Source organism: Ceratocystis lukuohia, assembly GCF_044167205.1.
Source record: "Ceratocystis lukuohia strain C4212 chromosome Unknown Supercontig3_pilon, whole genome shotgun sequence".
In the NCBI taxonomy this organism is placed as follows: Eukaryota; Fungi; Ascomycota; class Sordariomycetes; order Microascales; family Ceratocystidaceae; genus Ceratocystis; species Ceratocystis lukuohia.
Window position 1 is genome coordinate 3524719 of NW_027263522.1, and position 22347 is coordinate 3547065.

Sequence of the window (22347 nt, forward strand, 5' to 3'; positions counted from 1 at the left end):
ACGAGCTGGGCTAGCCAGCAGAGTGAATGAATACACAACAAGCCTTTGCGTTCAGCCCTCGCTTTGTGCTGCCTTGCTATTGGTATTTGAGGCGGCGGTACCTGCTTTGGTGCCGCCCATCACAAGAGCAAGGAGGAAACAAGAAAGCAGCAGGGACAGCCTATCAACGGACAAGACGGACGGACGGACAGAGAGACACAGCGGAAACAAGAAGAAGAAGAAGAAGAAGAAGAAGAAGATCCAGGAGGTAGATAGACAGCAGTACACGCCCCGACAATTAGACCTGGCCGTCAAAAAAAAAAAAGAACAAAAAACAGGCTACATGCTTGTTTGCATAGGCCAGGAATCCAACGCATAAACACCGGTTCACTTCGCGAGTCCTACATCACGACATTTCGGATCGAAGGGCCATAGTATCGCCCGGGACCAGGCAAGATAAAGACGAGGGAGAGGAAGAAGACGAAGAAGAGCTAAGAACAAGCATGTGTAACTTGGTGTGTCAACGGTCTACCGCTGCACAAGGTCCAAGGTTCAAGCAACGCAGCAAGCAGGCAGAAAGGGTATCACTAGCTGCTATGCTCTTTTTTTGATTTATTTTTTCTACTCTTTTTCTTTTTTGAAGGGAGGGGGTTCATTCTTTGCAAGGACAAGCCGAGATGGACTCATTTATTCTTCGCCATCCACGGCATTGCTCGTGCAGACAACGGCGGGATATTTACGAAGCAACAATGGCCTAACCTGGCCATTTTTGGACTCGGGATCTTGGGGCCTTTGTTTACGGCCTTGGTCCTCGTCTTTTTTACACCAAGATGCTTGTGAGTTCTCATGCAGCCAGCCGTTGTACCGGACTAAAAGCTGTGCTTGTGTCCACGCGCATGGACGTTGACTCGAAGGGGCTTGGGCTATTACGCCCAAACGAGAGAAGAGAGAGAGAGAGAGAGAGAGAGAGAGAGGGAGAAAGAGAGAGAGGGAAAGAGAAATAGCGCGTGGACAAAGTCGCGAACGCAACTTACAGCTTCCAATAGGGCGGACGCACAATAGCACAACTTGGGAAACGGTGGATGTTAAGAAGCAGGTACGCGCGACATACAGCCCAAAAGAAACACACAAACATGGCCTGTCTGGCTTGGCCTATGGGCTTGGCCTGGGCTTGCACTGCATTGAGCCGGATTACCATAGGTAGGTAGGTTGGCTGGGCGGTGACGAAGGTATTGTATTGAGAAAGCGAGGTGACAAAGAACAAGAGGGCTTGAAGATGTCCTAGCGAATCACAGGCCAGGATGGCTGCTTGTAAGAGCTGAGGGAGAAGTGTACTTTGGTTTTGAACAAGGTGATATGCACGATAACAATGCACCACACAGACACATATACAGACACATGCTTGTACACACCGGTAGACAATATACAATAAATAATAAATAGTGCAACCGGAAGATATACGCCAAACCCTACACCCTATGCTTTTACGGGTCTTGGTACAAATCTTGTGTCTTCTTGTGCCTTGTGGCTAACCCAAGACAAAGATTTTGTGCACTGAACAACAGAACGCGAACGAGCCAATCGTTTCCCATTTACTCAAGTTGCCGATGCCAATTTGTCTTGCTCTCGGGTTTTGGTAGAACTGGATCCAAATGCACAAACTTGATCACTGGCCACCAGAAGGGAACGGGCCAAACCACATAGAAAAAAAAGCACTGGGCGAGACAACTACTGCTAAGAGAGGAACAGGACGAGCCCAGTGGAGAGCAGAGGGGGGAATGGATGCAGAGAAGACGAAGAAAGAAGGTGCAGGAGGGAATAGAAGAGATTGAAATCGAGAGAGACAAGCTTAAAGACTGAGAGACACCTAGCAACGCACAAGAGGTGGCGTGCTACCCACCTACACAACGCTGGAAGACGGCTGGGAAATGGGTAATGTAGCGGCGGAGATGGAAATGAACAGAGAGAGGGAGAGAGAGGGAGAGAGAGAGACAGCGAGAGCGAGAGAGAGAGAGAGAGAGAAGGAAAGAGGAGCAGGAGGGTGAGAGACAAGCAAAGAAGAAAAAGAGAACAAGACACAAGACAGGACAGGACAGGACAGGGCCAGTAGACACCCAGACAGACAGAAGACAAATCAGACAAGCAGGCAGACACGTAGATAGACATGTGTGCGTGGGAGGAGGAGGAGTGGCCCATTGACTGGCTGTGGAAACAGCAAGCAAACAAGCAAAAGAGGCCAAGGCCAAGGGCGCAAAGGCAGAGACAAGACAAGAACACAGGCACAGACGCAGAGGCAGAGAGAGGCAGAAGCAAACACACGATTCCCACATGTACGTAGGTAAATTGCATACATAGATAATAGGTAGACACATAGACAGACACACACACACACACACGCACAGATAGACACATACGTAGCCGCTGGACCAACTAGCAGATAGCAGATGGCGGCCAATGGCATACAGCCAGCAGTATATGGGGATACAGAAAACGAGCAGCACATACACATACAGCGCACGTACAGCAGCCAGCAAGAGAGGCAGTCAGTAGGACGCAGGACGCAGGACGCTAGGAAACCGAGGCCTATTAGACAGACATGGGCGAGCGGGCGGCCGCACGCTCAGACCGCAATCCCCATCCCAAGTCTAAGACGAAGAGCAAGATTGGATTGGGAGCAGGGCCCCGAGAAAAGAAAAAAAGAGAAAAAGAAGAAGACAAAAAGGTGGCGGCGGAAGAGGGATGCAGAGAGAAGGCAGAGAGGAAGAGCGACACAGAGCAGGGGACAGCTACAGGAGACACAGAGACAGAGGGACGGAGATAGATGCAGATGCAGAAAGAGAGCCAGGCCTGGGTACGATGAGGCAGACTGGGCAAGCCCGGCAAAAAGATTGCAGCGAAAAAGCAGTGTACGAGATAGAAGAAAGAGATACGACGTGCACAGAACAAGAGGGGGGACAGAGGACAGAGGACAGAGGGAGAGAGAGGAAGAACGAGAGAAGCAGAAGGAAAAGAGGAAACCAAGAGCGGACTGGACCCATCGCTTTCTCTCTCTCTCTCTCTCTCTCTTCTGGCTCTCTCAAAGGAGGAGTAAGACTGAAAAGACTGAGCGCAGATTTTAGTGCGTGATTAACCAGAACAGCCAGCACAAGATACAAGCACAGGCACAACGCTGCGAAGACTGGACTTTGAGCAGCAAAGAGAACGGATAAAGACAAGAGCAAAGGGCCAAACCAAGCACATGCAAGAGCCTAGATGTGCAAGTCCGAAGCTGCCTGCCGGCCTGTATGTTCTATGTCCCAGCGACTATTGCTTTTCACAAATACCGCAGTGCTGGCTGCAGTGGGTGGCTATTCCATACATATCAATGCTGTTTTATTATGCCTTAATGTATGTAAAGGAACGGTAGAGCCCTGTAAGTCGGTGGATGGGCTCCCTAGGCCAGATGAAATACAGTGGGTAGAAACAAAACTCGGATTTTAATGACTTTATCGTAATAAAACCACTAGGGCAAGCACCAGGGTAGGTGTACGTACCTATGTACCTTGGTGGTATAGGCCAAAATCCAGGGCTACGCTGATGGGATTCAAGGGAGGGGGTGAGAAGTAGGGGAAGAAGGACGGGGAGGGGGTATGGGAGTCTACATAGTGACGAGGTGTAGTGTTAGAGACGGAGGGGGGGCGTGCTGCGTAAATGGTGCGAGAAGGTGTCGTTTTAGCTAAGCGTCTTTAAGACGTCTCCCTTAAATCACCAGAGATCCCCTCTCTCCAGATGTTCTTGAGTTCCTGTTTCTTCGAGCACTTCATCATCACCATTATCACCAAGTCTTCTCTTCTTTCTCGTCTTCTTTCTTCTTTATTTTTTTTCTTTATTTTCTGATTGACATACAGCACAACACTTGGTTGCTTCTTGCTGTCGCTCTTCTCACATCCCTTCTTTGACTTATATATACCACGAGTGCTTGCATACCTCTCACCGTACTGTACCTCTTGGTCTCCCGTTGTCTTCGCTTTTATATTTCTCTTCCCTCGCACATTCAGGTCTTCCGCCTTACTGCTAGTCACTCTCTCGTTGACCTCATACACGCACACTACGCTCTTTGCACGCTTGGTTCCGAGTTTCCGCGCCAACTCTGCAGTCTCTTAACCAAACCTTCCTTGCACCACCTTCTTTTTTTTTTCTGCACACCACACAGGTTGGTCTCTACTGCTCTTCTGCCTCTCCGCTTGACTTTTCTTCTTTTTTGTTTTATTCTTTACCCATGCCGCAGTCCCGACTAACTCGCCATCATCAGCCACAATGGACCCCAGCCAAATGTCTTACTTCCTCTGCGACCCCAAGTCCATGCCAATGCAGGTCTTCCACGGCCTCCCTATGTCAATGTCTATGCCCATGACCCCCATCTTCTCCAGACCAAACTCTTCGTGCTCGCCGCAAGCACCCACTCTGTACAGCAACGGCTCATCCATGACTCCCATGACTTCACCGCAGCCCTTAATGTCCAAGCCTACTGTCATGGTGAATACCGAATTCGGCACCTCGCCCAACACACCGCCGCTTTCCATGGCCGGCAGTGCTATGAGCAGCCCCGACGGCGACATGCTCCAGACCCCCATGAACCCCATGTTTTCTGGCATTGAAATCAAGGAAATGCCCGCCCACTGGGCCGCCCACGTTTCCCCCCCTCACACGCCTTCCGGTAGGTTACACTGAGCCCATATGAATTGGAGATGGCGACCTTGAACAACATTTTGCTAGATGCTAGGTTAACTGACATCTGCTATCGCCAATAGGTTTCATGTCCTCCCAGAGCTCTGCTGCTTCTTCCTTCACCACCTGCCCTTCCCTCTCTCCCTCTCCCACTCCAGATGTTTCGGAGTTCCTGGATCCCAGAAACCTCACTGTCGCTGCGGCCTCTGCCAGCTCGGCCATGATTGCGCCCATGGCTGAGGATCTGCTCAAGGAGGACTTCGTCAAGACTGACATGGAGAGCGCAAACTTTGAGCTGGAGCCCACCGTAGACCACCTGTCGTTTGACTTGGAGAACGATGTGGACTTCAACTTTGCCAACATGGACGCCTCGCTGGAGACTGGCCGCAGACCGCGTGCCTGCACCGGTTCAAGCGTTGTCTCCCTGGGCCACCACTTCTTTGAGAGCGCTGAGATTAACTTTGACGACACCTCGTTTGACTTCATGACCAACACACCTGAGGTGGAGCACGATGTGCACCGCAACAAGAAGGCCAGAACTAGCCCCGGCCCCTCTCCTGTGAACATGATTGGTGGCCTCGCCTCGCCCGAGACTGCCGATTCCCGCTCGTCCGCCTCGCCTGTGGCCGACAACGCCAGCCCTCTGGCAGTGTCTAGCCCTCAGGAGATGGCAACGCTGGCATCGCCCACTTCCTCGGCCTCACCCACCGCCGTGGCCGCCCCCTCGTCTCGCCGTGGCCGCAAGCAGTCCCTGACCGAGGACCCTTCCAAGACCTTTGTGTGCGACCTGTGCAACCGCCGCTTCCGCCGCCAGGAACACCTCAAGCGTCACTACCGCTCCCTGCACACGCAGGAGAAGCCCTTTGAGTGCACCGACTGCGGCAAGAAGTTCTCGCGTAGCGACAACCTGGCCCAGCACGCCCGCACTCACGGCAGCGGTGCCATTGTCATGGATTTGATTGAAGACCAGGAACAGCAACAGCAGCAGCACATGTACAACCCCCTTCTAGCAGCAGCTGGCCAGGAGTTCTCGCGCTATGGCAAGGTCATGATGCAAATGTCGGCGGCCGACATGTCGGCAACGGCTGGTATGGTGCAAGCGGATGTGATGGATGGTGGCAAGAAGAAGCGGAAGCGCAGCGAGTAAAGCAAAAGCAAGAAGCAACAAAGCGGCACCAGAAAAGATGTCTCTTTTCTGGGCTAGCCACCCGCCTTTTCTTTTTCTTTATTTTTTTTTCCCATTATATCTTATTAGACTCTATCTTCCTGCCTTCGATTCTTACGCTCACTTATCGTCGCTTCGCCTTTCAACTTCTGCACATCACGCTCGCTTGAGGAATCGCACCTCACCGCCAGAAGACGCATCACGACTTTTACGACCAACCTTGTTTCTTCATCTCCGGGCCGGCCTTGGGCATGTTTCTGCTTGCTTGCTTGCTTGCTTTTTCCTGCCGCGCATTTCTGTTCCAGTTCTTGCTCCTGCTTTTTCTTCTCTTCTTGTATCATTTCTTTGGGAGTCAGGAGTCTTCTTGATCTTCTCTTGCTTCCGTTATACCATTTTTTTTTTCTTTTTCCTTTTCACATGTTAAAAAGAGGCATCACACGGCCTAAACTTTATACTGCTACAACACTGTGGTAAGAGGTGGACAATCAACACGGCCGAAACTGGCTCATTGACACAAATTGCCTGAGTCTTGCTTTCCTATGGGTGGTTTCTGGTGTTAATTGGTATTTGATTTTGGGGATTTCTTTATTCTTTTTTTTTCATTATATTTGAAATTTGCTTTCTGTCTACTCGTACTATTTTTCCCGTCTGTTATTTACAGCTTAGGAATAAGGTTGAATTATTTTGTTTTTCCCCCAGCACAACTTGGATATTTTGAATTTAATTTTTTTTTTCTTTTTGGAACCTTCTGTGTCTCTGGTGAATGCCCTGAATCTGGGTTGTATCTTTAATTTCAGGTGTCTTGTTCAATACGATGTGCTCCCTATTTCGCGTGCGCCTAAACCTTTGTCACTGACTGCCCTGTCTCTTCAGAGGGTGTGCGCCTATAGCTTACAGGCGCAGGCAGGCGGCTTCGGGACCTGTCAGATATCAGTAAATACAGAATCCCTCATCGCAAGACAAAAGCGACAAAGCAGGCCATGTTTGCACACACAGCCAGACAAAAGTGTAGGCATTTGCTTCTGATGACTCAAGGGAGAAATAGAAGAAACAAACCCCCCAAAGAAGGCAACTTGTCAACTGGTCTACGTTTCGCTAGGGAGAGCAGGGTGTCTAATCATCCCATCCCACCGCCGCCAATGGGCCCTGGAGACACCCTCCACTGCACCCCGCTCTTTGCTGTCCTTGCGCTCTGATGGGCGCACAGTTCTGTGTATCCGGCTTTAAAGAACGCTCCTTACCTACTGAAAAGCACATGACCGCCATTCGCTCTTCTACATTCCTTGTCTTGCTCAGGCTTTAGGCTTTAGGCTGAGAGAGAGAGAGAGAGAGAGCCTGTGTGCGTGTGCGTGTCTGTGGAGCTATGGAGCGTGCTTGGCCTTTCTCTTGAAGGGAGGGTGCTTTTTTCTGCTTTCTGCTTTCTGCTTCCTTTTTTCTTCCCTTCCGTTCCCTTCTCTTCTCTTCCTTTTTGCTTGGCCTGGTCCAGTTGATGCAAGGGCAGGGCACTACACCTGTAAGAAAGGACAGCAAGGGCAAGAAACCGTAAGCCATCTGGGAAAGAAGCACCATCGACAGCGACAGTACAAGAACGAGGGACATGGGGGACATGTGGGCAGGAAAATCAGCATGTAGATTCATGTCGGCGACTTACACCGAAGGGTAAAGGTGCCAACGGATGGAACACTCGCCCAGAAACCAAATTGCAGGCACACAGCACACTTGTTAGAAGTGTTTCTGTTGCTGTCTCTGTCTCTCCTGTCTCCCCTCGCCTCCTGGGCGTCGGCTCTGCTCTGCCTGTTCTGCCTGCTCTGTCTCTTGTCTCTCCGCATCTCCCGAAGCGCCCCTTTAGTATCCTCTCCATGGCCTGCCTTGTGTGCTTGTGTTGACCGGCCGCTACGGCTCCGCTTCCCCCTCGTCTTTGTCGCGACGCTGCCGGCTGTCTTCTTGCAACCACACCCCCCGTTTTAGCGCTCGCTGGTTTACTACTGCAACGCGGCTTAGCGAATAAGGCACAAGAGCTCAGAGAACTCGCTGATAGCGGGTAAGACACATGATAAATACTGCTACCTAGGCCGCCCCATAATGCTCTGCATGCAACATTGGGATATACCGCAGGGTGCTGTTAAATGGATCGCAAGAAGAAGAAACAACAGAAGGACAGCTTTCAGAGACAACACGAAAAGCTAGAACCTCCCACAGGCGGGAGGGGAAGCACAAAGGGCCACCTTCTTCCCTACTCCTTCTGTCTTCTTTTTTTCTCCCTAAATTCCTCTAGCGGCTAGCCACCCGCTTGCCAGGTCAGATGGATATCTAGATCTGATCAATTCCGAGCTGTCATTTATAGCCTTGCTCAGGTCTCTGAATAGCTGATGCTTAGGAAGAGCATCCGTTTGGAATAGAGACATAGGGGACGCGAGGAGGCGAGGAGAGGGCTAATGACCGAAAGGAAAAAGAAAAAAAAAAGAAAAAAGAAAAAGCAAACAAACCAAGCAGACAAAAAACAACAAAGTCTCGCCGTCAAAAAAAAGAAATACAGAACTGAGAAAGCCTGCACGGCCATGGTGTTGCGAGTAAGGGAGGCCTGGAAGAGCAGGAAAACAAAAGCCTGGCCTAGACCAAGCCAGCAGATGTCAGAACACAGTGGAATTAGAGTGCGGACTTGCGAATTAGAATAGCCCGTGTCCTAAACGAGCAAACAACAGAGACGCCCCAACCTGTAGTGCGAGGTCAACATTGGGCGGAATCCGTCCCAGGGCCAGTCTGGCATATCGATATTGCCATTCATTGGCCGAATGCCGAGAGCATTATGCATGAGAAAACTGAAAGGACCAAGGCGAGGTGAAGGGAGATGCACACTTGAAAGCTGGTATTTCCTTCTCCTTGAGGCCACTTCAGTTGCATTTTCACGTCCGTTGGGCAGCAATCCGCCCAGCTCTAGCGCCAAGCCAAGGCGGGCATTAGTGTTATAGCATAGAGCAATAACGATAGCAGCAGCAATATGAGCGGTCAATGTTAAGGCGGGCGATCAACTGACTTTGGCGGGCCTATCGATTCCCAGGCGTCCCACTACTCTACTCAGCTCACTTGAAAACCCCGGCTTGGGTTATGCTCAATGACATGTTCTTTGTAAGCAAGTATAGTTTGAGACCCTGCTTCCTGAAATATACACAGATATGCGCAGTGGGAAGAAATAGTTGCAGCCATCTATGCATGAGAGAATAGAGGATTCTACATCAAGTAACCCCGGAAGATACAGGAGAGACAACAGTTGAGACATGCTGAAGCGCTAGTAGGTAGCCAACACAAAACATCTAAAAAGAAAATATCAGACGGATGGGCAAGATGAGAGAAGAAGAGCATGGGGTGTGGGCGGGCGGGGGCTTCCGCGGCGCCGGTTGGCGCTGTTATGGGTATACGTACCATAGAAGGGACGCAAAAGCGGTAGCATAAAAAGCAACAAAAATACCAAGTGGGAATTAGAAAAAGCAAAAAAAAAAAAAAAAAAAGCAGAAAATTCCTGCAGTGAAAAAGAGACTGGCACGAAAAGAAAACATCACCGGCTCCCGGAATCTCTTCCACGGCGTGCTATAACCATACTCAATGGGGCGAAGCGGGGGGGGGGGGGGGGGCGCTGTCCACCAACGGGCCACCTGCTGCCCCTCGGAAATCCAAAGCGAGCTGGTCTTGTCTCTGACTACTCGCGCTGCCCTTCTCCTTCTCACCTCTGTCCAGATGGCCAAGCAAGCAAACAAACCTGTCACATTTTCCTTCTCTCAATGTCTTTGACGCAGCCACCCAGAAAGTATTTTCTTTTTGTTTGCGCGCGTTTTCTGGTGCTTGCGTGTCGCAGTGTGTATCAGCTCTTTACGGCCGACGTGTGCTGTGGCTTTCTAACTCACTAATTTGCGAGCTGTCTTGGTTAGATGAGTGACGGGTCTTTTTTTTTTTTTCTTTTCTTTTCTTTTTATGCCTTCTTCGTTCCTTTTCTCTGCCTGCTCTTGATTCATCGTTTGTGGGCGTTTGGCTTGGAGCCTGTGGATTTGCAGCCATCACTGAGGGCTGCATTGGGTTGCCGGTGTGGCCCCTATGCAAGACGAAAAAGTTTGCAGGCATCGCTGTTGTTTTGTTGAGACGGGGCGGGCCGGGTGTGATGCGGTGTGGTCTTCATACAGCGGTGTGGGCGGAGCTGTCTTGGCGGGGGTGGCGAGATGCGATATATCACAATGTCTGTAGTTGCGACGAGGATGAAATTTGACGGCACAGTTTGATTGACACTGACGTCGTGCCAGTACCAAAGATTTTACTTGAACTTGGATGTATTTGGCGTTGGCCAAATTTGATTTGAGTTTGGTTTGAGTACATTTAACGTCTACTGGAATCACCAAGGTCAACCGACGCCGGAGAAGTGACCCTTTGCAAGGCTGGCTACAGATCTCGGGCGAGAGAAGCACGTATGCTGCTACTCGCCCTAGGCGTCGGCCAAAAAATATGCAGTGCCTTTTCAAGAGCCAATAGCGGCTCCGATTTCCGTCCCCGAAGCACGTGTGTCGGAGCTTCGCAGCATGTCCTCTGTGGCGCAATTGGCTAGCGCGTCTGACTGTTAGACTCTCCTTCCATACCGGAAGGTTAGCAGCAATCAGGAGGTTGACAGTTCAAGCCTGTCCGGAGGAGCGTTTTCTTCGCTTTTTTTTTTCTTAACTGCCCATCTTTCTTGGCTTTGCTGCCTTGCTTCTTTTTTGCTATTACTCTCTCTTCTTTCTTGGTTTTGCTACCTTGCTTCTTTTTTGCTATTACACTCACTCTACACTCTCTCTCCCTTATCTGCACTTCTACAACAAGTCTCCTTGCAGATTGCAGGCCGCCATGCCTTTCCCTTTTTCCCTTGTGCCCTCTGTGTCCCTCTCCCTGCACTTTTTTCTTGTTTTTGACTTTGATGCCTTGTTGGATTTATTGCTTCCCTTCGAGCACGCATCCCCATTGGCTGAGCATCCAAGAACATGCAACTTGCTGAATGAGACGTCTCACGCAGCGTTGTAGTGCTACCAAACAGCTAGTAGAAAAGCCCCGACTCCAGGGCAGCCTCCGAACCATCCCAGGGCACCCAAGCCCGGCAAGCCCTGTAACAAGTAGTGTGTGTGTAGCGGGCTTTTCAAACTGGCCCTCCACTACTAAACATCGCTGTACCCTGTCATAGCTCGCCCGCTGTCTCGGGCTGACGTCGCACGAAACAAACATGCCCTCAGCCAATCAACAACTCCCCAGGCAATCTCATCAACTAACATCACAGACATCATAAACCACGTCACGTCTTGTCTCTTGTCTGATTCATATGCCACAATATGGCGAACCTACAGAAACTCATGATTTACTTGTCAGTCACGGCCGCCTGAACACCCTAACAAGCAACCACTTGATCCCCACTATCACACCAACGCTATATATTGCATGCACTTAGAGACACACTCAAACACGCATCAACTCTCTGCTTCATCGCTTAGCCTTTGTCATCCCTTTTCCCTCTCCCTCTCCCTCCCTCCCTCATCCTTAGCCCCAGACAAAAACCACATTGACTGGCTGGTTTACTTTGGGCTTCGCTGCAAGGGCGCCCAAAAAGAAATGCCATTACCAACAACACCATGACGTTATGGCTCCCTTCGTGGGCACCTAGGCAGACAAAAAAAAAAAAAAAAAAAAAGACTAGCACTGGAACGCAACAGAGAGATACGCGAGAAGGGATGTAGAAACAAGGTCTCAGATTAGTGTACTCACTTGATTGTACAGTTTCTGCACTGAATCACAGAAGGGAGGGAGGGAAAACTGGTTGCTGCACCAAGAGATTTCCCTTGTCCCTTGTAGCCCAACCCAAAGCCCGCTTGACTCTGACATCCTTAATCTTCCCTTCGCTCTGGATTTCATTCCTACTTCTATCAAGCATGCACATATGCAATGCGCACTGCATCTTAGACCCATGGGGTTGCCTCTCCATTTTCCATCATACGCAGCTCAGGGTTCGTCATCAAAGCCATGCTCGGTTCTGCATGTTTCATATCCAACACCAAACAACCCCCGCATTAACCACACTGCCCGCTAGCACTACAATTGCTATAGGCCGCTTGTACATGAACTGCGCCGAACCGATTCTGTTTTTGTTTTACCTTGTCTCGATTGCGTCTATGCTTGCATCCCCGGATGAAGAAAAATAGCCAACAAAAAGAGGCCCAAGCCAGCCGAAGTAGCCGAAGAAGCATGCTGGCTTTCTCATGCATCAACACACGCATACAGCTGCACTAGTAATTGCCGTACCCAGTAATAATACTAAAAGCTACAAGATACACACTCCCTCTGCCATGGCCAACCGGCCGCCAGCCAAGTCCAGATGCAACCTCAATACTGGCTGTTCTGAGTCGCAAGTCTCAGAGCACAGGCCGCCCAGACCATCCATAGCAGGCCCAGCAGCTTGTGAGTAACCGGGCGTAGTGAAACCGATACCGCTGACCTCATCTACCTCGTCCTCTTTGTCTTCATTTCCCTCCTTCTCTCTGTATCTGTCTTTCTTCGTGTCTCAGATCATCATGTCCCATGTCGCTGGGATATCTTCGTCTGCCTTGTTTCTAGAACCAAGAAGAGTGTGGTACGCCTCTATATTTCTCCCGTTTGCTCTGCGTAGCCAAGGCAACTTGGGATATTAAGAAACAAGAAATAAAGAGGGAGAAAGGGACCACGATCCCCTTCCCTGGTCGTTCTGTCCATACAAGAAAACACAAACAGAGTCACTTGGAGAGGGATACGATCTAGGGAACGGGGCCACCGCAAGATTCTGTTAATCAGTGGCTAGCGCCAGTATTAGTACACCTCCAACTGACCTGGATATGAAAGTTCCTCAGCACCTACGTACACGCAAATTAGTGTCAACACCATGTAGTCTTTGTCCTCTTTACTCTTATCTCGTGTCTCCCACACCCTCAAGGCTTTAAACCCCCAAATATGTGTCAAGCCAGACACTAGAATAGAAGCTAATCACATCATGAGAGAAACTAAAAGGGAATCCTGAAACACCATCCACCACCAAAAAGAACACTGGCCACGCCGTTTTGCCAAAGGGAAGCCATGTAAGTCTCAAAAGGCCTTTTCAGCCTATTGCAGAAATTAAATCTAGACCAGGCAAAATATCGCAGGGCAACATTAAATCGCCGCGTTGCTTAGACTTTTTTAGTCTGCAAGCTAAGCCTCCCAAGAAACAGTCTTTCAGTCAAGTTCGAATGAGAGGCCTAGAGTGCCATCCAGCGGAACCGACCAGCGCCGTATAGATGTTCGCAAAAGCTAGGGGGCAGCCGAGCCTTGGCCAGCTGGCTAATCACAATCGCTATAGCTCCGCAGGATCACCCACGGAATCTAGAGTAAGAATTCTTTCATTTACTCCCTTCCCCGCTCTCCCTCCTCACTTGACTTGTCCCCGTTCCGCGTAAGGGATTTCGGGCTGGCCAAAGGGAGAGTGGATAGTCAAAAGTACTTGGACTTGGTCGGAATTTAGCTTATGCCGTGCGCGGGGCTTACTGAGGAGCTGTCTAGCGAAGTGCGAGTTACCGTCTTCCTTTACTGTGATAGACTCTCTTTTGCAAAGTATTCGCTCTCTTTTAGTCCCCTTTTCTCTCCCTCGCTATGCTGCCTCGTGAATACCAAATCAGACGTGCTGATAACGCTCATTTGCTGGATTCCACGGTGACTCGCCACTTTGATTAGCTGGGGTCTTTGAGGAGGTAGATCTGAAAGCACCAAGTCCTGCTACGCCCCCACGATGTATGCGTGTGTCCTCAGAGGGAATGGTAGCTACGATGGAATCTTAGGCTACGGTTTTGGGCTCTTCAAACAAGCTGCTGGCACTAAGTCCTCCTGCTATAGTTTAAAGCGCAGTTCCTTTTTGCTTCCCTCTACCAACTTGTCTAGACTTAGGCAGCCTACTTTTTTTTTTCTCGGTTAGCCAAGCTTGCATCAAGCCTGTCAAGGATTTGCTGCGGTGGCATGCATGTACCAGCTGGAGTTGTAACGCCCAAGGCGGGCTTGCTAGAGGAAGCGTTCGGTCATGTTCGCGGCCACATGTCTCTTTGCCAGTCCTTCTAGGGCGGCCATGGAGAGGGAGGCGGGCTTAGACTTGAGGGGGAGGATTGTTTAGATGAGCTGCAGCTGTGCTTTTTTGTTGCAAAGCAGCGTAGTCTAGGCTTCCTTGTGCGTGATGAGACTCAGATTACTTTTTTCATCTTTTTGGTTTTTCGCTCGGCGTCTTCGCCCTCAATAGCCAACTAAGCTGAAATGTAGTCGAGTGGAGCGGCTTGATAGCTCGCTTGCTAAAGGGAATAGGAACCAGAAATTAAGTACCCAGCACTGCATACAGCCTGTAAGAAAGGCAGTTGAAGGGAGGAAAAAATAAATATGAGCATCTCTTGATGTGGTTGTGATAAGAGGGTTGGAAGGGTAGACCCAGGGTTAGAGACCACCGTGGTAGGGTTATCTGAAGTCCTAGAATTGAATAGATTGATTGGCTGTAGCTGGATGAAAGCGTGGAGGCCTTCCCGATCTGGTTGTTGCTTGTTTCAATGCCCGATCACTAGCCATTATGTGAGTGAATGTGGCTAAAAGTGGGGATGAACTTTTTGCCTCTCATCCACCCACTGCTGGACGCTGAGTCCTTCGAAGCCCGCCTCCTCTTATTGAAGCTAGCCTTGCGATCTCTTTCCTAATACTCCAGTCCATCCAGGTCGCTCGCTTCCGTACTAGGCAATGACCCACACTGCATTTTTGGACTCTTGCCAAGCTACAACTGCCGGATTGTTTTCTTGAAGAAAAGTAACCGACATACCCACTAAACTTTCGCACTGCATGATCTGATCTGTTCTGGCCTCCCACTCCCCAGGCTCTGAGACCCCTAGCTCTGAGCTCTTCTCTTCTCTCCACTTCCTGAATGATTTGCCGTGCCTTTTGCTTGTTTGCTCACCGCTGCTGCTATCGCACTGTATAACGCACAAGCGTTGTAGTCTTGTCGTTGGTTGCAGAACAAACGCCACAGGCCTTTTCGCTTCGCTGTCAGTGCGTATGAGTCTTAGAGTCTCAGTTATTGGCGGTCTTTTCCGGCTGTGAATGACATCATTGCCAGACAAGTAGGAAAAAAGAGATAGACAGACGAGCAGCCCGCAAGCGCGATAACACGGCTAGTGAGCGTCAAGGACAAGACCTCAGGCATATCCTTCTGTTTGCCTTGCTCGCCTCTTTCGCCTTTGCCACGCTTCTTCCTTCTCCAACAACCGGGTTTGGAGGCCGCTGGTTCTCGCTCTTGTTTTCCTGCGTTTGGCAGTGCCCTTTTGGAATCCTACAACTCTTCTCAATTTCAATCTCGGACTCTATCGAGCCAGAATAGACCCAACTAGAGCTTACTTACCCTTGTCCAGCGAGCTAGCGAAGCTAACGACAGCACAACCACAACAACACCCTATACGCCCCATCCATAGATACACATACTTTCGCTACAGGGCTGTTGCCATTATACACGTACATATACGATGTCCGGCCTTAACGTTATTGCTTTAGTGTCTGGCGGCAAAGACAGCTTCTATGCTGCCCTGCACGCCCAACACAATGGCCACCGCCTGGTGGCTTTGGCGAATCTTTACCCCGGAACGTCTGTTTCAGAGCCCACCCCAGAGTCCACCCAAGGCAGTGTCTCCGAGCCCCACCGGATGGCCTCAAACGGCGTGATTGTCTACTCCCCCCAGGAAGCAAATTCTCCAGATTTCGTCCATTATGATGAAGCCGAGGAACAGGACCCCAATAGTTTCATGTACCAAACGGTGGGCCACCAGATATTGCCTCTATATGCCCGGGCCCTGAATCTCCCGCTATATCGTCGGGCTTTGGCCGGCACTGGTGCCGTGCAAAATGGCTGTGACTACGAAACAAGCAGGGCTGATGACAGCGACGAGACAGAAAGCATGGTTCCTTTGCTAAGGGAAATTATGGAGCGACACCCCGAAGCTAATGCCATTTCCGCTGGGGCCATACTGTCGACCTATCAGAGAACACGGGTAGAGTCTGTTGCTATCAGACTAGGCCTCGTTCCTTTAGCATATCTCTGGAAGTTTCCTGTCCTTCCTTCACCCAACAATGACGGCGCCCAGCTGTTGCGGGATATGGAGGCTGCGGGAATGGACGCCCGCATCATCAAGGTCGCCAGCGCCGGGTTAGACGACGACTTTTTGTGGACTAAAGTCAGCAGCGCCCAGGGTGTCGCTCGCCTCCAAAAGACCATGCGGAGATTTGGCAGCGGCCCAGGCGCTGTTATAGGCGAAGGCGGCGAGTTCGAAACACTGGTGGTTGATGGCCCCGCCAGCCTATTCAGAAAACGCATTTTAGTGCCTGATTCAGCAAGGACTGTAGTTAGCGAAGGCGGAGGCACATCGTATCTGGAGTTCAAGGATGCTAGCTTGGAAGATAAGCCCGCAGGTAGTTCAGACGAAATGCCCTTCGTACGAACGCCGGATTTGCTCGAGCCCGAGTTTACCGAGATCCTGCAGACCGTTCGCGACAAGTCAATACGAGTTGCCCACATGAGGGAGGAAGACTTGCACTCCTTTTCAGCCAAGCAGCTACCACAGCGAGCGGGTATGGAGTGGTTCTGGACGTATCTTCCTGATGCAGCAAGCCGTGGGTGTGGCATCGAGGAGGAGACTAGATCTTGTATGGCACAGATCCAGGAGGCCCTGGTCAAGTCCTCTGAGCACATGCCATCATTGAACCCGGCATCGGACGTGACCCAGACTATGATTCTACTACGGAGCATGGATGACTTTGCAACGGTTAACCCCGTGTACGCCGAATTATTCCAGTTTGCTAATCCGCCAACACGCGTGACGGTTGCCGTTGGCGATATGATCCCTGAAAACTGCAGCATTGCCATCTGTGTTACGGCATTCCCTGGCGTGTCTTCCTTGGCTCGCCATGGGCTACATGTGCAGTCTCGCTCATATTGGGCACCTGCAAACATCGGACCGTATAGCCAGGCCATCGATCACGGCGTGTACATCGAAACTGCCGAAGGTAACGACTTGCTGCCTATTAGGGTTGTGGCTGTGGCTGGCCAAATCCCTCTTATTCCCGCAACGATGTCATTGCCTGAAAACGAGCCTGACGCTGGCCTGCAGATTGTGCTTTCGCTGCAGCATCTATGGCGCATTGCCAGAGAAATGAAGGTCCAGATGTTCACGGGAACGGTGGCCATGTTCCCTAGGGCGGAATCGGAGGACGTGATGCGTTCAAATGTGCTGATGGCATCCAAAGCATGGGAGGGGGTATTCCCCACACCACCGGTGGATGGAGGCGACGACGATGAGTCGCCCGACATTGATGTGTGGGACCAGCGAAACAACCCCGAGTACGCCGCATACGGCCAACAAGAGAGTCAAGTGGCCCTCCCCGACTGGGAGCTGTTTATGGACGGCACTGAATTCACAAACCGGCGTGTGCCATTTTTCTACGGAATTGAAGTTGAGACGCTTCCTCGCAATGCTGCCTGCGAGTGGAAAATCCAGTTTGGACTGGCGTGCCTTGAGCCCATGTGTCTGTCGTCCGGGTACCATACCAGCCAGATCGGCGGCAAGTGGAAGTGTGAGGTGCGGCATATGCGGCTCAAGGAAGGCCCGATGCAATTTATCCTCAGCAGCGTCAGCATTGCAGGGCCAGCAGAAGAAGGCATGGAAATCAGTCACATTGCACACGAGGCATGGTGCGAGTCGCTGGCTCAAGACAACAAGACGGCTAAAGAGGTCATGTTTGAGCTCTATGTCGATGTGGTCCAGCTAGGTAAAAGCGCGTTCCAGGAAGGATGGTCGATGTGTGTGCCTTGTAGATCGGTGTGGTCGTCAACAGGAGAGAAACTGCTAGCTGTAGCGCTGTTCAACATGGGGGAGCTTGTGTGAGAATAGAGGCAAATAGAATGGGGTGAAGAGGAGGAAGCTGTTATTCTTGATGGGTAGAGGCGCTCTTCGGCCCAAGACACTCCTGAGGCCCTATATACAGCACGTAAATACATCTAACTACGTTGGTGACTTCAGATGGCTACAGTATATGCCTGTCTATTCATGTGTTTGCTTGTTAATAACGTAAATCTTGAGACATGGAAGTAAGTTATAGCGCGTGCAGTGGGTAGAGATTTGACAAACAGACCGAAAGTATATGCACATTAACACGTACTAATATGCTCGGTAAATATGGCCTTTGTTCTTCTCGAGGTCATATGCCAAATTCCAGTATGACGACATCTCATACCAGCGAGAAACTTGCAACGAAGTCTGATTTTGTCAACATATAATTATCTGATGAAGTTTAATGCGCCGTACTTTGCTACGAGTGGCTATTGGCTTACGCAGGTGCTCTATTGCGAGATTTAGCTAAGACTTGCTGTACTTTGGCCTGGGCCTTCGTTAAATTCTCGCTTGCGATCAACTAAGGGCAAGTCAAAACAAAATAAAAAAAAATAGCTTTTGTCTGTGCTTTGCCTGTCCTCTATGATTTGCATTGTTTCTTTTTTGCCAACACACCCTTCGGTTACCGCCTTTTTTTTTTTTACTGACATTTTTCCTAGTCAAAACAGCGCTGTCTGAATCTTGAATCTTGGGTCGTGTTCTTGGTGTTGACTGGACTCTTATACACGTTTATCTCACCAGTCAAGCCTGATTTCCAACCATCTAATATCTGCTTGTGTTGCTGCTTGACGAACGGAAAATGGGAACCCCTTCTGTGTCCGCCTCAGTATCTGCCTCTAAGCGACCTGCTAGTCTCTCTTGTGAAGGAGGCCGAGCGGCGCCTGCCAACGAAACAACCAACATCCTACACCACAACAGCAGCGACAATACTCTCAACTACCAGACCAGCGCGCCCGGGACTCGTCACTTAAGTTTGGAAAACGTGAGTCGGCGCCGGCCGGCTGTGAATGCTCGGCAGGGGGATAGAGACTCGCAAAGTCCTGGTTCTGGTTCAGGGGGTCTTGCCGGCCCGGCAAGTAGCACTAGCGAAAACGAAGATGATAGTGACGATGAGAAGGCGGGTCTGTTGGACAAAGTTAGGACTGCCTTCCGTCCGGTAGAGCTCGAGAATAAGGGCAGTGTGGCGCGCGATCACCTGGCCATTGGTAAGACATAATCCTTTAGTTATCTTGTGTTGCTAATGTGCATGAGTGTACAATGCTGACCCCCCCCCCTCCCCCCTCTCCTCCTCCCAGAGCGCACATTTCTGGCTTGGCTACGCACATCGTTGGCTTTCGCTTCTATTGGAATCGCAGTCACACAACTATTTCGCCTCAACACGTCCCTGGCTGATAACGAAGGCTCACTGCCGGACCCGCGCCTGGCACGTCTGCGGCATATAGGGAAGCCGCTGGGTGCCACGTTCCTGGCCATTAGTATTGTGATACTAATGCTTGGATATCAGCGATATTCAATGGCCACTAGCTGGGTAATTAAGGGCAAGTTTCCAGCCAGCAGGGCTACTATTCTGTTGGTTGCGATAGTGACGTTTGGCCTCATGTTGACATCATTGGCCGTAGTGATCCTAGTGCATCCCAAGATCAAGCGCGTATGAAGATGAAGCCAGCTGTTGCAGGTGTTAGAACTATTGTGCTATCAGTAGTAGTAATTTTATAGGCCTTTGCTTGGTAAGGCGTAAATATAAAGCATTTTTCTATCTTTGCAGTAGCATGTAGCATGTAGCATGTAGCTTGCAGCTTGTTGCCTCAAGTTTAAGGCGGAGCTGTAGACTCCAGCTCCACCTATAGAATCTTTTCCTCCACGCATGCACACAACCACTACTGAAAGGGAAATACAGCAACGCCCATAATAGGCACCTGCCGTCTTAAATCAGCCCACACATTTAATTTTATTTTGCCAGAGATCTTTATTCTATCGCATTCTGCGGTATTCAATTTACATATCTTTCGTTTGCCTTCCATACTTGATCGTGACAAACCCCCGCCATGTCCGCCAAAGCTGTCAACATCCCCGCCTTTGCCCAGTCGCAGCTAGGCCTCTTGGCCGCCGAGCTGCAGGCTGAGACTGCTGAGGCAGAGTCTTTGATTTCATCGCACACGCCCACGGCACTTCAGCGTGCAGGGTATGCCATCACGAATTTGGTCATTTCCAACTCTCGCACAGGTCTTGGTGGCAAGACTGTTCTAGAGCTATCGCCAGATTCTGCCACGGCTGGAGCCGATGCCGAGCTACCTGCCCATGGACTGAGATCCGGTGATATCGTTTTGGTCGCTGGCCAGCCCGCTGGAAGCGCCAAAAAGAGGGAGGTCAAAGATCTCGAGAAAAAGGGCATTCGAGGTGTTATCACCAAGACGGTGCGTAGCACTGTTTCCGTGGCTTTGGACCAGGAGAGGGACGAAGAGCCAACTGGGAGGCTGTGGATTGTCAAACTAGCCGACGAGGTTACTTATAAGCGGTAGGCTAGCCCTTCTCACAGCCCTCGACTACATGCTAACCTTGATAGAATGACACAAACAATGGAACGCATGCAACGTATGACCGAGAGTGATTACACGCCTTTTATGCGGGCTCTTTTTGGGTTATCAAGTCTCAGTCCCGTAGATAATATCCCGTTGGACGGAGAGGGAAGTATCGAGTGGGTTGATGAAACCCTAAACCAATCTCAGAAAGATGCGATCCGTTTTGCTCTTGGATCACGAGAGGTTGCACTCATACATGGCCCGCCAGGAGTAAGTCGGCGTATAAAGAAAACATCTGCTGCATCTTTGCAACTTCTTCTAACTCTCCCTCGTGTAGACTGGAAAAACACACACGCTAATTGAGCTGATCTTGCAAATGATCAAACTTGGCCAACGGGTGCTTGTTTGCGGCCCGTCCAACATTTCTGTTGACAACATCGTTGAACGGCTAGCGCCCCACAAGGTCCCCATGGTCCGTCTCGGACACCCTGCTCGCCTGCTTCCTACTGTCCTCAACCACTCATTGGAAGTCCTCACTCGCACGTCCGAAGCCGCCGCTATTGTCCGTGACGTACGCGTTGAGATGGATACAAAGCAGGCCTCAATCCGCAAAACCCGCACAGGAAGAGAGCGCAAGCAGATCTATGGAGAGCTCAAGGAACTACGAAAGGAATTCCGTGAGCGCGAGCGCAACTGTGTGACAAGCTTAGTCCGGGGCAGCAAGGTTGTTCTTGCTACGCTTCATGGCTCTGGTGGTCATCAATTGCGAGACGAGCGGTTTGACGTTGTTATTATCGATGAAGCTAGCCAGGCTCTCGAGGCCCAATGCTGGGTGCCACTACTGTCAGCTAGCAAAGCAGTTTGTGCTGGCGACCATTTGCAGCTTCCGCCTACTATCAAATCGCTAAACTCAAAGTCGAAGAAATCTGCCCAGCCTACGACCAACCCCCCTATCCCAGGCGAGGTCTTTGTTCCTACGGGTAGTCTAGAGACCACGCTTTTCGACCGCATGTTGGCATTGCATGGTTCGAACATCAAACGCATGTTAACCACGCAGTATCGTATGCATGAGGCCATTATGCGATTCCCGTCGGATCAGCTTTATAACTCTGAGCTGATGGCAGCCGATACAGTTAAGGAACGGCTTCTGTGTCAGCTTCCCGATGTGGAAGACACAGAGGACACCAACTGTCCCGTAATTTTCTTTGATACACAAGGCGGCGACTTTCCTGAAAGAACAGAAGACAGCAGCGAGAGCTCAAAGGCCAAGATTCACAGTGTGACAAGTGAGAGCAAGAGCAATGAGTGGGAAGCAGCACTAGTGAAAAGCCACGTCAAAGCTCTTGTCGCAGCGGGCGTAAAACCGGAGTGCATCGCCATAGTCACACCTTACAATGCGCAGGTAGGGCTGCTAGCACCTCTAAAAGAGCAGTACCCAGGCATTGAAGTGGGAAGTGTAGATGGCTTCCAGGGCCGCGAAAAGGAGGCAGTGATAGTAACATTGGTGCGAAGCAACTCCAACGGTGAAGTTGGATTCCTGGGCGAAAGACGTCGCCTAAATGGTGAGATTTCAGGCGTGACATGTCATGTCAACCAATTTGTCAAAAGTCACTAAGCTAACCATTCTTTTTTTTTTTTCTAGTGGCTATGACGAGACCAAAGCGCAGCTTGACGGTGATCGGCGACTCAGAAACTATTAAGCGGTACGTAAAGATGAACTTCTTTCTCTCAATCTACCATCTGCTTTGTATCCAACGTAAAAGTCGTCACATGTTGCTATCGCTGTAGCAAATAGCAGAGCTAGTTTTGAGATGGCGATGAAACATGCTCCCTAAACAGCAGACTAATACTTTCTACAGAGGCAGCAAGTTTCTTGGAAAATGGATGGACTATCTTGAGGAAAATGCGGACTTGAGATATCCGGATGTGTCCGAGCTTCAACAACAACAGTAGGAGACTTGAAAGATTTTCTTTTTTAGAAGCTTCATCTTCTGCTTTGTTTCAATAA

The 22347-nt window shown here is 50.3% G+C and overlaps 4 protein-coding genes across 4 annotated transcripts; all 4 read left to right on the plus strand.

Annotated features, from left to right (window-relative positions):
* Window positions 1–4275: 4275 nt before the first annotated feature.
* HOO65_030890 (zinc finger protein MSN2/4) lies at window positions 4276–5833 on the plus strand (the record flags this gene model as incomplete). Its single annotated transcript, XM_071002142.1, has 2 exons — window positions 4276–4675; window positions 4770–5833. 2 exons carry the CDS (start codon window positions 4276–4278, stop codon window positions 5831–5833), a joined length of 1464 nt encoding a protein of 487 aa, XP_070860569.1.
* A 9569-nt stretch (window positions 5834–15402) lies between these two features.
* Window positions 15403–17814, plus strand: HOO65_030891 (Diphthine--ammonia ligase; the record flags this gene model as incomplete). Its single annotated transcript, XM_071000515.1, has 1 exon — window positions 15403–17814. The coding sequence occupies one exon, from the start codon at window positions 15403–15405 to the stop codon at window positions 17812–17814; it is 2412 nt and encodes an 803-aa protein (XP_070860570.1).
* Window positions 17815–18619: 805 nt separating this feature from the next.
* On the plus strand, window positions 18620–19036 carry HOO65_030892 (uncharacterized protein; the record flags this gene model as incomplete). The annotated part of the gene is made up of 1 exon (XM_071000516.1): window positions 18620–19036. One exon carries the CDS (start codon window positions 18620–18622, stop codon window positions 19034–19036), a length of 417 nt encoding a protein of 138 aa, XP_070860571.1.
* Window positions 19037–19865: 829 nt separating this feature from the next.
* Window positions 19866–22292, plus strand: HOO65_030893 (DNA polymerase alpha-associated DNA helicase A; the record flags this gene model as incomplete). Its single annotated transcript, XM_071001934.1, has 5 exons — window positions 19866–20335; window positions 20384–20609; window positions 20677–21901; window positions 21982–22042; window positions 22199–22292. 5 exons carry the CDS (start codon window positions 19866–19868, stop codon window positions 22290–22292), a joined length of 2076 nt encoding a protein of 691 aa, XP_070860572.1.
* Between the last annotated feature and the right edge of the window lie 55 nt (window positions 22293–22347).